Source organism: Sinocyclocheilus rhinocerous, unplaced genomic scaffold (assembly GCF_001515625.1).
Source record: "Sinocyclocheilus rhinocerous isolate Xijiao unplaced genomic scaffold, SAMN03320098_v1.1 scaffold127, whole genome shotgun sequence".
Lineage (NCBI taxonomy): Eukaryota > Metazoa > Chordata > Actinopteri > Cypriniformes > Cyprinidae > Sinocyclocheilus > Sinocyclocheilus rhinocerous.
The window spans coordinates 1,067,775-1,079,985 of record NW_015664685.1 but is presented as its reverse complement, the minus strand read 5'-3'; the positions used below and the strand labels follow the sequence as shown (position 1 = coordinate 1,079,985).

General features: G+C 35.5%; 2 protein-coding genes across 2 annotated transcripts in view; both read left to right on the top strand.

Moving 5' to 3' along the window:
- Window positions 1–3,540, top strand: part of LOC107730303 (WD repeat-containing protein 36-like) — a 20,075-nt gene extending 16,535 nt beyond the window's left edge. The window contains exons 17-19 of the mRNA XM_016541092.1: window positions 403–484; window positions 585–772; window positions 3,297–3,540. Coding sequence (XP_016396578.1) covers window positions 403–484; window positions 585–772; window positions 3,297–3,446 — 420 coding nt within the window. The 3' untranslated portion in view covers window positions 3,447–3,540. The remainder of the gene's footprint in view (window positions 1–402; window positions 485–584; window positions 773–3,296) is intronic.
- A 2,853-nt stretch (window positions 3,541–6,393) lies between these two features.
- Window positions 6,394–12,211, top strand: part of LOC107730302 (calcium/calmodulin-dependent protein kinase type IV-like) — a 29,320-nt gene continuing 23,502 nt past the window's right edge. Inside the window, exons 1-2 of the mRNA XM_016541091.1 lie at window positions 6,394–6,466; window positions 6,569–6,715. Coding sequence (XP_016396577.1) covers window positions 6,606–6,715 — 110 coding nt within the window. The 5' untranslated portion in view covers window positions 6,394–6,466; window positions 6,569–6,605. The remainder of the gene's footprint in view (window positions 6,467–6,568; window positions 6,716–12,211) is intronic.

The window sequence follows — 12,211 nt, the reverse complement described above, 5'->3', positions numbered from 1 at the left end:
TTACCTAACCCACCATGAGAGAAAAAAAACCATAAAATATAAATATATTCATCACAGACTAATTAAATTGATCATTAGTGAAAGTAAATATTTTTAGTTGTTACAAAAATGTTTATTTAAAATAAACTCTCAGTATTCATAATAATAAGAAATGTTTCTTGAGCCACAAAACAGGATATTAAAAAGCTTTCTGAAGGATCATGTGACACTGTATTCTGGAGTAGTGGCTGCTGAAATTTTGAATAAATTATATTTAAAAATATATATTAAAAAAGGAAAGTTATTTTAAATTGTAAACATTTCACAATTTTACTGTTTTTACTTTTTATTTGGACGTAATTAAATAATGTATATTTAAATATATTATGCATATGTGAAATTTTAAGGTTTTTTTTTTTTTAGTCTAAAATTGTCAACTTGGGAGTGTTGGCACAGAAGTCCACCTTCTACCTTCAGCTTGAGAACACTTTAGACAACAACTCATGTAAGCCCTTTATGCTTTCATTTGAAATGATGCTGTACTATTGAATTTGCGTTTGTAATGTGAGTGATCGCTGTGTTAATCATCTGTTTCCTCTTGATAGATGAGGAGCCAGTAAAGCTGTTGAGAGAGTTAGGCCCCTCTGCCATTGAAACAGAACTTCGGTCCCTGTCACCAGATATGGGTGGAGATGTCAGAGTTATGCAGAGCTTCCTCAAGATGATCAGCAGCATTCTTCAGTCCAAAAGAGATTTCGACCTGGCTCAAGCCTACCTAGCATTGTTCCTTAAGGTACGGTGTGAGCAATCTGCTGATGTTTATTTTTCACATTTCCATACAACTGCATTAGGCTTGCCGCGATAGACGGTGCTGACGGTGATACCGGTGTTAAGCCGCAACACCGGTTACGTCACTTGCCCACCGCGTCACCAACCCCTGCCGTCGTTTTGATTTTTTATAGTAATAAAAATCATTTAGTTCAGTAAAAGAACAGACACTACAATTAAAAACTGAACGCGGCTGCTCAATGCAGCGTGCCGAACGACAGTAGCATCACAGATCAGATTTAAATTCTCCAGTGAGGAGAGTGAGTCGAGCTGACTGACAAGAAGAGTGAGGTGAGACAGACAAGACGATCGCGGATGATTTAGTTTCGAAACGAAATGCAAAAGCGCCTGTTTGGCAATATTTTGGACTTTGAAAAGCCTGTTGACTTTTGCCATTTATCTAAGGTGATAAAGCCTGTTGACTTTTGCCGTTTATCTAAGGTGATTTTGGAAGTTTTTTTTAAACATTCGTTTCTTATTTAATTGGTTCCACATTGTTTGCTGATTTTTACTTTATTTAAACTGTGTCATTTATTTATTTTATTTGACATTTGTTTTGCTAATAAACGTTCTACGTTTCTTATTTATTTGGTTATATATTATACGTTTACTTATTTCCAGTTTTGTACCTATTTAAACTTTATGTAATTTATTTGTTATTTTATATTAGGCATAGCCTGCCCTATAGCATGGTGTATTTTTATTTGTTTTGTTAATAAAAGTTCTATGTTTTATATAAACGCTAAAGTGAGTTTGACGTTGTATTTTGTTGTTGCATTCAAGCAATTGACGCCGAACTGCCGCTAATTCAAAAGTGAAAGTAAAATGCGCACAAGCTATTTAAGCTATTTAAAAGTGAAGGAAAGCGAGGAAAAAAGGGAACGCCCCGCCCCCGCGGTGATACCGGTATTACCGGTGTTGTCACACGTCGATTAACCGGTGGGAAAATTTCCTCACCGTCACAACCCTAAGCTGCATATCAACTTTATAACACAATAGTTTTGGCTTTTAGTTCTAGTACAAAGCTGTAAGACAAGACTGTCAGTTGCTTGGTTTCTGTTTCTTTTTAATCATGCTGGGAAGCCCATGTTCACTGTCAAACACCATTTGATTTGAACTCAATTTCACCAGATGGCTTTCCTTAAATATTTAGAATATAGGAAAAAAATATTTCGAATATAATATTAATGTCATGTTTTTGATACAAATGAATTCATCTCTGATAATTCAGTTCCACAGGAAATGAAGATGTGCTATAAACAATGAAGGGTTTAAATTGTGAAAATTGGAAAATTGTTGAAAGCAAGGCTGCATTTATTTGATCAGAAATACAGTAAATAGAAATATCATTAATTCATTCATTCATTTAAAATAACTATTTCTATTTGAATATATTTTAAAATGGCACATGATCCTTCAGAAATCATTCTAATATATGCTGATTTCGTGCTCAAGAAACATTTCTTATTTTCATCAATGTTGAAAACAGTTTTTGCTGCTTAATATTTTTATGCAAACCATAAAACACTGATATAAAAGGTTGGAGTTAGTACATTAATAATAATTTTTAAAAATAATGTGACAGTAAAGACATTTGTAATGTTACAAAAATATTCTATTTCAAATAAATGCTTTCTGTTCGTTAAAGAATCCTGAAAAAAATGTCAGTTTCCACAAAAATATTAAGCAGCAAAACTCTTTTCAGTGTTAATAATATTAAGAAACCTTATTAATAATTGAGCACCAAATCAGCATATTAGAATGATTTCTGAAGGATCATGTGACACTGAAGACTGGAGTAATGATGCTGAAATTTTAGCTTTCAGCTTTTTTTTTAAGGTATGTTCAAATAGAAAGTCATTTTAGATTTTAGAATATGACCGTTTTCACAGTATTTTTGATCAAATAAATCAAAGCCTTGGTGAGCATAAGAGACTTCTTTCAAAAACATTTAAAAATTATAATTTTACCAAACTTTTGGCCGTCAGTGTAAATATGTTTTTGTTCTATATAATAAAAGTGTTGTTGAAAATATATAAAATGTGATCTTTTAATATTTAATATAAATGTATGAAGTATTATAATGCCATTAATTTGATAATATTAACAAATTCTCATTTTTTACATTTATAAAAGGGCTACAAACACGTGAACTGGTTCCAATTGGTTATGAATTTGTCAGTATTTTTACATGTATAGATAAATTATGCATGAATTTTGCTGGATAGGACAAACTGGATTTGTTTGGTTTTTAAACAGCAGATGGCAGCAAATGTATATGAAAACATTTCTGTTTATGGTTTATAATTCAGCACCTTTCATGAACTGTCCCCATTGTTTCAACACTATATATACTACTAAGAGTATTCACTCTATATACAGTCATTTAATTACATCGAAACAACATCAAGTAACAGAACAGTTTGGGGCGTTTGACTGTAAAGTTCTTTTGAATTTTTAACTCTTAACATGTCATCTTCCTGTTCCAGCTCCATCTTCGGTTCATCGCAGACCAGCCCGAACTGATGGAGGAGGCAGAAAGCGTGTCGGCACACCTGGAGGAGACATGGATGTCCATGCAGACGCTCCTAAATCAGAACATTTGTGTGTTGTCTTATATCAAGAGTGCACTACTGTAAAGCACATCTCTCCAACATAGACCTCCTTTTGCTTTTCTGAGATGTTGCTGACTGTTTGTATCAGACTAAATGTTCTTGCTCTTTTTTGTTAAAACAAATTAAAAGTATACAAAATCTATGCGAGTTTTCTTTGGTCACTTTATTTTAAGGTCAAATTTTAACTATTCATTTTCAAAGTTCAAAGTTGAAAATTTACTTAGGCCATCCAAAATGTAGATGAGTTTGTTTCCTCATCAGAAAAGATTTGAGGAAATGTAGCATCGCATTACTTGCTCATCAGTCGATCCTCTGCAGTGAATGGGTGCCGTCAGAATGAGCATCCAAACAGCTGATAAAAACATCACAATAATCCACAAGTAATTCACACAACTCCAGTCCATCAATTAACATCTTGTGAAGTGAAAAGCTGCGTGTTTGTAATAAATCCCTTGTAAGACCCTTTATCTTAAAACCGTAGGTTCTGACCAAAAAAAAAAACAACCCATAATAGTAGAGGTCTGCACGGGACTATTATTTTTAGTCCCGCTCCTGCAAGGTTCTATTCCGCACCCACCCGCTCCCGCTATATATTCACTCTTTGTTCACCCGCTGTCCGCTTAGAATAATTTTCTTCCGACCCGACCGTTCCCGCTAAATTTAGATCTCGTTTCCAGAATCTCACATTTAAATTTCCGCTACTGAAAGAGAGATAGGCTAACAAATAAAAGTGTAGTCTGCACAAAATTATGTTATTGTATTCGTCTTGTCGAGAGTCTTGAATTTATTGACTTTGACTTGAATTTATATGAATTATCTTAAGACACAAAATTCGTTTAGCCTAGTATTTTATGCAACACAGTAGGAAAAAGTGTCAAGAGAAAATAAAAATGTACAGAAATTGTGTATTTCTTATTTTTATTCGTCTTGTCAGGATACAATTCGTTTAACATTTACAACACAATATAAAAAGTGTGGCAGAGAGAAAAAAATTATGTAGGTTGTACAAAAATAGCCTATTAGCTATTTTTATTTGTCTTGTCAAAATACTAAATTCGTTTGACATTTTTCTGTTAACACAGTAGGAAAAGTGTAGCAGAGAAAAATAAATAAATACGACATCTGTCATGTAAATTTATAGGCTAAGCAAAATATAAACAAAACCGAGTTGAACGTCATTCAAGGACAGCGCATCCACACTTTGCTCCATCCTTATTCTGCAGAAAGTGCATAGTCCGAGTGCAGGCTACCGGTGGTTGATAAGAATAAAGCGCAGATATGCTGTTCTGAATGGATGTCGGGAACGGGATATTGTTAGACCGCCCGCTCCCGTTCAAATTACACCAGAGTTACCGACCGCTACCGTGTTTTATTCGGGAATGGCGCAATAAATCTGGTCGGTTCCGCGGGAATGCAGCAGACCACTACATAATAGTGCTTCATTGAGTGAAAATTTCCATTCCCTGTTGTCCTGTAATATCAAAATCGACCAACATATTTGTTTAGAACTGTTTTGGACTGTTTTTGCTTGTAAATGGTTTTTGATCTGTGCCTATTTCTCTCCTGATTCAGACGAGAAGACTTTTTCACTGGAGAAAGCAATATGATGGATAGAGGACTTGTCTTTTAGTCGGAAGCAACAGTTTGAAGTTAAATAATAATAAAAAAATCTTAATGATTAATTTATTACAAACATGCAGTTTTTCGCTTCACACGACCTGAATTGATGGACTTGAGTCGTGTGGATTACTTGGGGATCATTTTGATGTTTTTATCAGCTGTTTGGACTCTCATTCTGACGGCACCCATTCACTGCAGAGGATTTTGGGGGTGAACTGTTCCTTTAAAATAAATGTAGTTTGATTTCATATTTTGTCTAAAGCAATGGTATTCATACATATTAAGTGTCCAAATACTTGGACCACTGTGCATAATATATATATATATATATATATATGCACACCTCCATTATTGTGCATACTGATCCTATGTATACATTGCCTCCCAGTTCTTATTATTTGTATGACTGAGCCTCGAGGAAGTGAATGTGTGAGATGAGAGTGATGCTGGTGGTTAGTTGGGATTGTGGTTGTTTTGCGTTGAGCAGATACTGAACAGATGGGTCTCTCTGTGTGGGAGCCTAGAACACTCCTGCACTGCTTGAGCTTTAAAGGATGACCAGTCATGCAGGCCAGTACAGATCTGGACTCAGTGTGGGTGATTTCTTCCTCATAGCACATTCAAAACGTCATTGAAAGTGGCATATTTGAAAAATTAAAGAAAAAGATGTATGCATTTTTTTTTTATTCATATATGTATTTATTTAGTCAGTAATTTTCAAGCCTCGAGTTTGGCGCTCCAAGCACAGTTAGCAAACTATAGTGTGTTATATTATTATGAATTTATGTAAACAATCTATAATAAAGCGATGAAAAAGGACAGCCCTTTATCGCTATACATTCCATACTAATCCTGTGCAGTGCACTGTTGCCATGTTACCTCAGCGATCTGTTCGCGAGCGTATGTTCAGAGCACTATATAATGATATAGGCTAATATAGTTGAAATGAATGAATGAATGAATAATATACTTGTGTAACCTACATTTCAATAACAATTTGTTTTACTACCTTTGTCGGATTAAAACCAATAGGGAAATCGAACCCTCCCATAATTCGAATTTGAATTTCTGGTGAAATATGGCCCGGGATTTCATGACAGACCCAGCTAGTTGTATTACAGTGTGTCAGTGATGATGGGTTATTTTTGTAGACAGAAATTGTGTCCTGCATTAATGAAGGAAATGGATTAAATCTAGCTATATCTTGAAATATAACTATCATTTGCCATGATGATATCTAGCAATGCATCTGACGTCCACTGAATCCAGGTAAATCACACACAGAAAATCAGCGCCCTACATAGGCGACAGTAAGACCCAGTGGAAGCCGCGCTCGCGCTCACGCTCCCCGTTCATAACAACCGCGTTCAACTGACGCTACACATTCACGGGCACCCTGCGCACCTCACCGACATACATTACAGGTGACATGAGACTCTTTCTACAAAGATGTGTATCATTTGCCTCTCCGGACTGTGTGTCCGTTTTCTTCCATGGCATTTCGTGATGTTGTTGTTTGTGTGTAGATCGGCGCTCCGCTGTTAGTGAGCTGAAGCGCTGGAGATGCTGAAAGTGACAATGCCCGCCTCTAGAGCCGCTCCTGAATACTGGATCGATGGATCCAAGAAAGAGACGCTGGCGGACTTCTATGAGCTGGAGTCTGAATTGGGACGGTAAGTGGAAGTGCAGCAGTATATGCTGATGAGTTTTGGGGGTGGATGTGCTGGTGAAAGCAGCAACTCTGTAAATAAGCAGCGTTCACTGCTTGCGCCTCTAACAAAATATAGCAGAATATGTAGGCGAACAGGGTTGCAGACTTCGCCTAATTTAAGATTTCACTCTGTAGTGGCCGACTATGAGACCAGAGGTTGGTTTATTATTAATTGAGTAATGTTTCTTATAAACAGGAGGTATTAGAAGGAAAAATAAATGTTTATTCATGTTTAAATTTGGTAACAAGGTTGAATAGTTGAGCTTGACAAATACAGTCAACACTAAAATGTGTAAAATGGATGAGACTATCTAATCTAATAGTTGTCACTCCAAAGAATGTGGGATTTGTGTTTTTATTTAGACACCAGTTTGTACCATATTCTGGGAAATTATATAATCAACTGAGATGATTTGGCCTAAATTTAACTGTTACAGTGGCCAGCTACTTTATAGTTATTGATGATACACCTATACTGTTAGTTTATACTTTAAGTATTGACACTTTCCCTTGGATTGAGCTTGGCAAATACAGTCAACAACAATAATACCAAAAAAAAATAATAATAATACTAATATAATGTAAAAATTAACAAGACAAGTATAACATTATCTAGTTCTCCCTCCTTTCAGAGAGATCTGTGCCTTTGTTCCTATACTAGTGAGCTACTAATTTGGTCCATATTTGTGGATTAAAAATGGAATGATTTAGCCAAAATTTTGCTGTCACGGTCAGCTAGTTTAGATTTTTTTTTACAAATTTGATACACTTGTTAAGAAATATTAGTTTGCATATCTTTTATAAAATAGTTTTTGGTAACAGGTTTGATCTGGACCAATGTAGTCAACACTAAAAGTTTTATTAAAATTAAGTTCTAATTTCTAATTTGCGACAAAGGGACATGAATTTGAACCGTTTTCATGAAAAGTGCCATATTAAAAACTGGAATACAAAATCCTGACTCCTCTTTAAATTGAATTGAATTCTGCAGAATGCCACGTGTCGTGTCTGTTCTGTGTTCCATTGTTTCTTTCTTTTGACCTAGTTTTCAGTTTGTCTAGTTAATTGATTTCGTCACCTGTTTCTGTTCTCCCTCATTACCCCTTGTTATTTAAGCACTCTGTTTTCCTGGGTTCGTTGTCCGGTATTGTTTGCAGTTGTGTATGTTTCATTTGGACTTTTTATTAAAGACTGTTATTTTGTTGACTGCTCCTGCGTTGTGCGTCTATCTTGCACAATGCATTACACAGAAATATTATTATATTTAATTGTTATACTATGTAGGCTTTCGCTCTTCTCTGTATTTGGTTAGGGATCTGGATATTTAGGATAGGTGTATTTAACACAAATTCTCTTCTTTCTCAGGCAGGGCAGTTATTGGTTGTCATCATGAATTCCTATATACGTGTCAGACATTTGCAGTCTGTTGAAATATTTCTACGAGACTCATGGGAAATGTTTCATCATTAGAAAAAAGTCTCAGTAGTCTAAGACAGGTGTCATTAGTCTAAACCTGAGTGGTTGTTTACATTGTCACCTAGTCATTTGTCACCAGGCAATATGTGTAGGAGAGGACATCTTCAAAGTACAAAGTGTTTCCAGGACACAGAGTCTGACACATTTGGCAGTATCATTAAATCAGCAGAACTCTGAATAGTGCACTTTGTTTGGCAAGTAATCTAGGGCAAGATGCTGAAACCACTTGCTTAAACCTAGCAACATTAGTTTGTGTGTGTGTGTGTGTGTGCAAATAAATGCTTTCAAGATATTAGGCAGATATTATTTATTTGACTATTTATGTATATTTTGTAAAAGCAATTGGAACAGTGTGACTCTTGTTACTTCCATATTCATGTACCTTGATATTTTCATGGTACTCCATAATGCACATAAAAAACAATGATATTACCATAGTGCATGTCCAAGAATCATGGTTAAATTATGGTACTTTTTTGCTAGTGAGATCCTGCATACATGTTTAAATAACAACATATATGCTAAGATGTCAGTTGTTCAGTATTCAGACAAAATATTGCTGTAGAGTAGCTATTGTTTTTGTTACTGCTACCATGCACAAAAAATAAAGAAGCTTTATTGGCATTGATGGTTCCATGAAGAACCTTTAACGTCTAATATCATAAAAGGTCCCATTGCACAAAATATTTTACTGAAAGGTTCTTTGGGAAACCCAAAATGGTTCTTCTGTGGCACTGTTGCAAAACCCTCTTTTTGGAACCTTTATTTTCAAGAGTGTGTGATGATATTAGATGGTATATCGTGAACCTTTGACTTTTTAAAATATCTGACATGTAAGATTTTGTGTTCGTGCTGAACCTAAATTGTCTTGGATTATCAGATTGTGGTGTTTCAGCATCTCCGGACTGGGCACAGCACGGTGCGTAAGAGGGGGAACATTCATCGATCTGTGACGGGTGGGCCATGAATTGTTGCTGAATGCCCATAAATTGTTTGCCTCTCTAACAATGGCTGCCCCACACTACTATATCAGCCAAGATGAGAGTTACAGGGAGACCTGGGCCAAAGTCTAACATAGAATGGATGACAATATCTTTCCAATTAATGAAAATATGTATCCTACAAAAGCCTTTTGTTTCATTTTTCATGTTTTGTAAAAAGTAAAAATGGCTTTTGGTGAAAATGAACAAGGCCTAATTATAAAGCTGTTTGTAATCTTGTGAGGTTTCATGGCAGATGCTGAACAATCGCAATCAAGGTGTCTAATTTGAGGAACGGAAACCCAGCGCATGAACGAATTAGAGCACAACACACGCATATGGAGCTGGTACAGCCTGCGGAAGCAAGACAAATCAACTTTGCCATCCGCTCAGCTGAGAGTGATGTGTATCTGCGGGCACTTAAAGATAAATTCAGTTAATGCAATTAATCTTGGAATAAAATAATCACGTGCATCTGTGCTGACGGGGGTGTAATATATCTGCTAATGTGATTACTTACCGGACAGCGCTGAGGCACAACATTACAAATGAACTCCGATTTTTACATTTGCTGGAAAAATGTGAGTGGTTCTCGCCTGTGCAAAAATCACTGCCAAGGTGCTAGTGTGTTGTGGGTGGTTTTCTGGGCAAAGCAGTACTGTGGCAGTAACATAGTACAGTAATGGTATCAAATCATGGTACTCAAATTAATGTACCATGATATTTGCATGGTACTCCAAGGTTCTAAAAACATAGGATTATGGTGATTTTTACATTTACATTTAGTCATTTAGCAGACGCTTTTATCCAAAGCGACCTACAAATGAGGACAATGGAAGCAATCAAAATCAATGATGATCTATCATTCATGTGGCATAAATGGTTCTTAATGTGTGCTGAAGTTTAATAATTAGGGTTATGAGTTAAGTATAAGCATTAGTGATGTTTGCCTTATAGGATAGTATAACTTTAATTTTATTTCATTTTTAGCCATTTTAATACTTCAACTTCAACTTATTTATTTCAGTTAATTGCCAAGGAAACATTTCTAATTTTCATGTAATTTTTATACGTTTAAGATTTTCATTGAATATTTATATTTTATTTAAGCTTTAATTCAATGACCGAAAATGGCTATGAATAGCTTTAGTGTAACAACATTACATTGCAACACAATGACGTCAATTCCTTGAATGGACAGACAAATAAATACATACAAACATACATACATACATAAAAAAATAATGCAGAAATAAAGAAATGCGTACAGGTTTGGAACAACATGAGGGTTAGTAAATTATTTTAGAATTTTTATTTCTGAGAGAACTATTCTTTTCGTCATATTTGTGCTTTAGATCAATCTCTAACAAAAATCTCTAACCCAGTGCTAAACTAAGAATGCCATGAATAGAGATTTAAAGAAGTTCATGCATTAGCATTACCGGCTCATAGTTGGCTGATCATTCTGGAGTGCATTGGCATAGATGCTGGACTCTTGTAAAATGGGGCCAGATGCAAACCGCCCAGGTCCTGAAGAAGGCAGAATGAGCTGAATAATGAAGCCTACCATACTCCCCAGAGAGCTACTCTTCCCCCCTCTCACACACACACTCTCTCTCTCTTTCAGTCTCTGTTGTGATTATATAATGCTCGGAAAGTATAACAGGAGCAGCTTGTGTAACATACACTTCCACACTGACTCAGCTATGCATTAAGTGCACAAGAATGCTACTGTTAAGAATGTATTTGACGCATGCGGTTACAGTGAGAAAGCCACATTCATCCAAAACATTATTTACAGTTATATGCTATCAGCACTACAGTTAGATCAAGATTACATTAATCCACATAATATATTTACAGTTGCAAACCCTTTGCATGGAATTGTTGCAACTGAATCGTGATCCAATTGAATTTAGTGGAAGAAATTGAAACAGACTTATTTATGCAATAAAATATTATAATAAGTTTTGCTATATTGTGAATATGGTCCTGGCTATATGTATTTTAGCATGACTGCAATGCTGCATTGACCAGTCAGCATTCAGAACTGGAACTATCCATTTTGTTAAAAAAAATTAGAGGGGGTCATCATATGCCTTTTTTATTATTTTAATGTTTTTTGATTAAATATATTTATTATTTAATATGTTTTTATGAATATTTTTGTACTTTTTTTTATTATGTTCCATGAGTTTCACTTATAATGTAAAAAAAAGAAAAACAGTCATATATTTGCAAAACAAGATTATTTTTGGCCACATCACCTCGGGTGTGCATTATTTTCTAATAATTCAATGGACCGGAGTCAATTATTCCGCGTATACTACAGTTACCACACCTCAACACATTGTTCAGATGATGTATTTCAAGACATTTGTCAGGTTTTTGTCCTTAAAACGCTCTTGTGATTAGGATTAATTTCTTATGCATCTCATCTCATGCCTCCGTTGCTAATTCCTAAACATCATTTTAGGATTGAGCTGTTGATATCAAACTAATGCAGTTAATAATGAAGTTATTAGAGAGAGAGAGAGAGAGAGAGAGAGAGAGAGATTAAGTGTGAAATACCGGAGTCTGTGCAACAGTGTTCGGCAGCAGCGTCTCTACTAATAGCAAAACTGTAAATTCTTCTTCAAGAACAGCGCAGTTATTACCTCGCTTATGAGAAATGTTGTGTAGCTTTTAAAGGGGTCATATGATGCGATTTCAATTTTTCCTTTCTCTTTGGAGTGTTACAAGCTCTTGGTGCATAAAGAAGATCTGTAAAGTTGCAAAGACTAAAGTCTCAAATCCAAAGAGATATTCTTTATAAAAGTTAAGAGTCAGCCACGCCTACCTAAAACGGCTCGTTCTAACACACCCCCACATACCTACGTCACGATCTCGGAAGATTTGCATAACGCCGCCCAAACGTTCACGCAAAGAAAGAAGGCGTAACTTATATTCTCGCTGTAGTATTGTTGACGCTGCAGCCATGTCGTCGTGAAGGCACTGTGTGT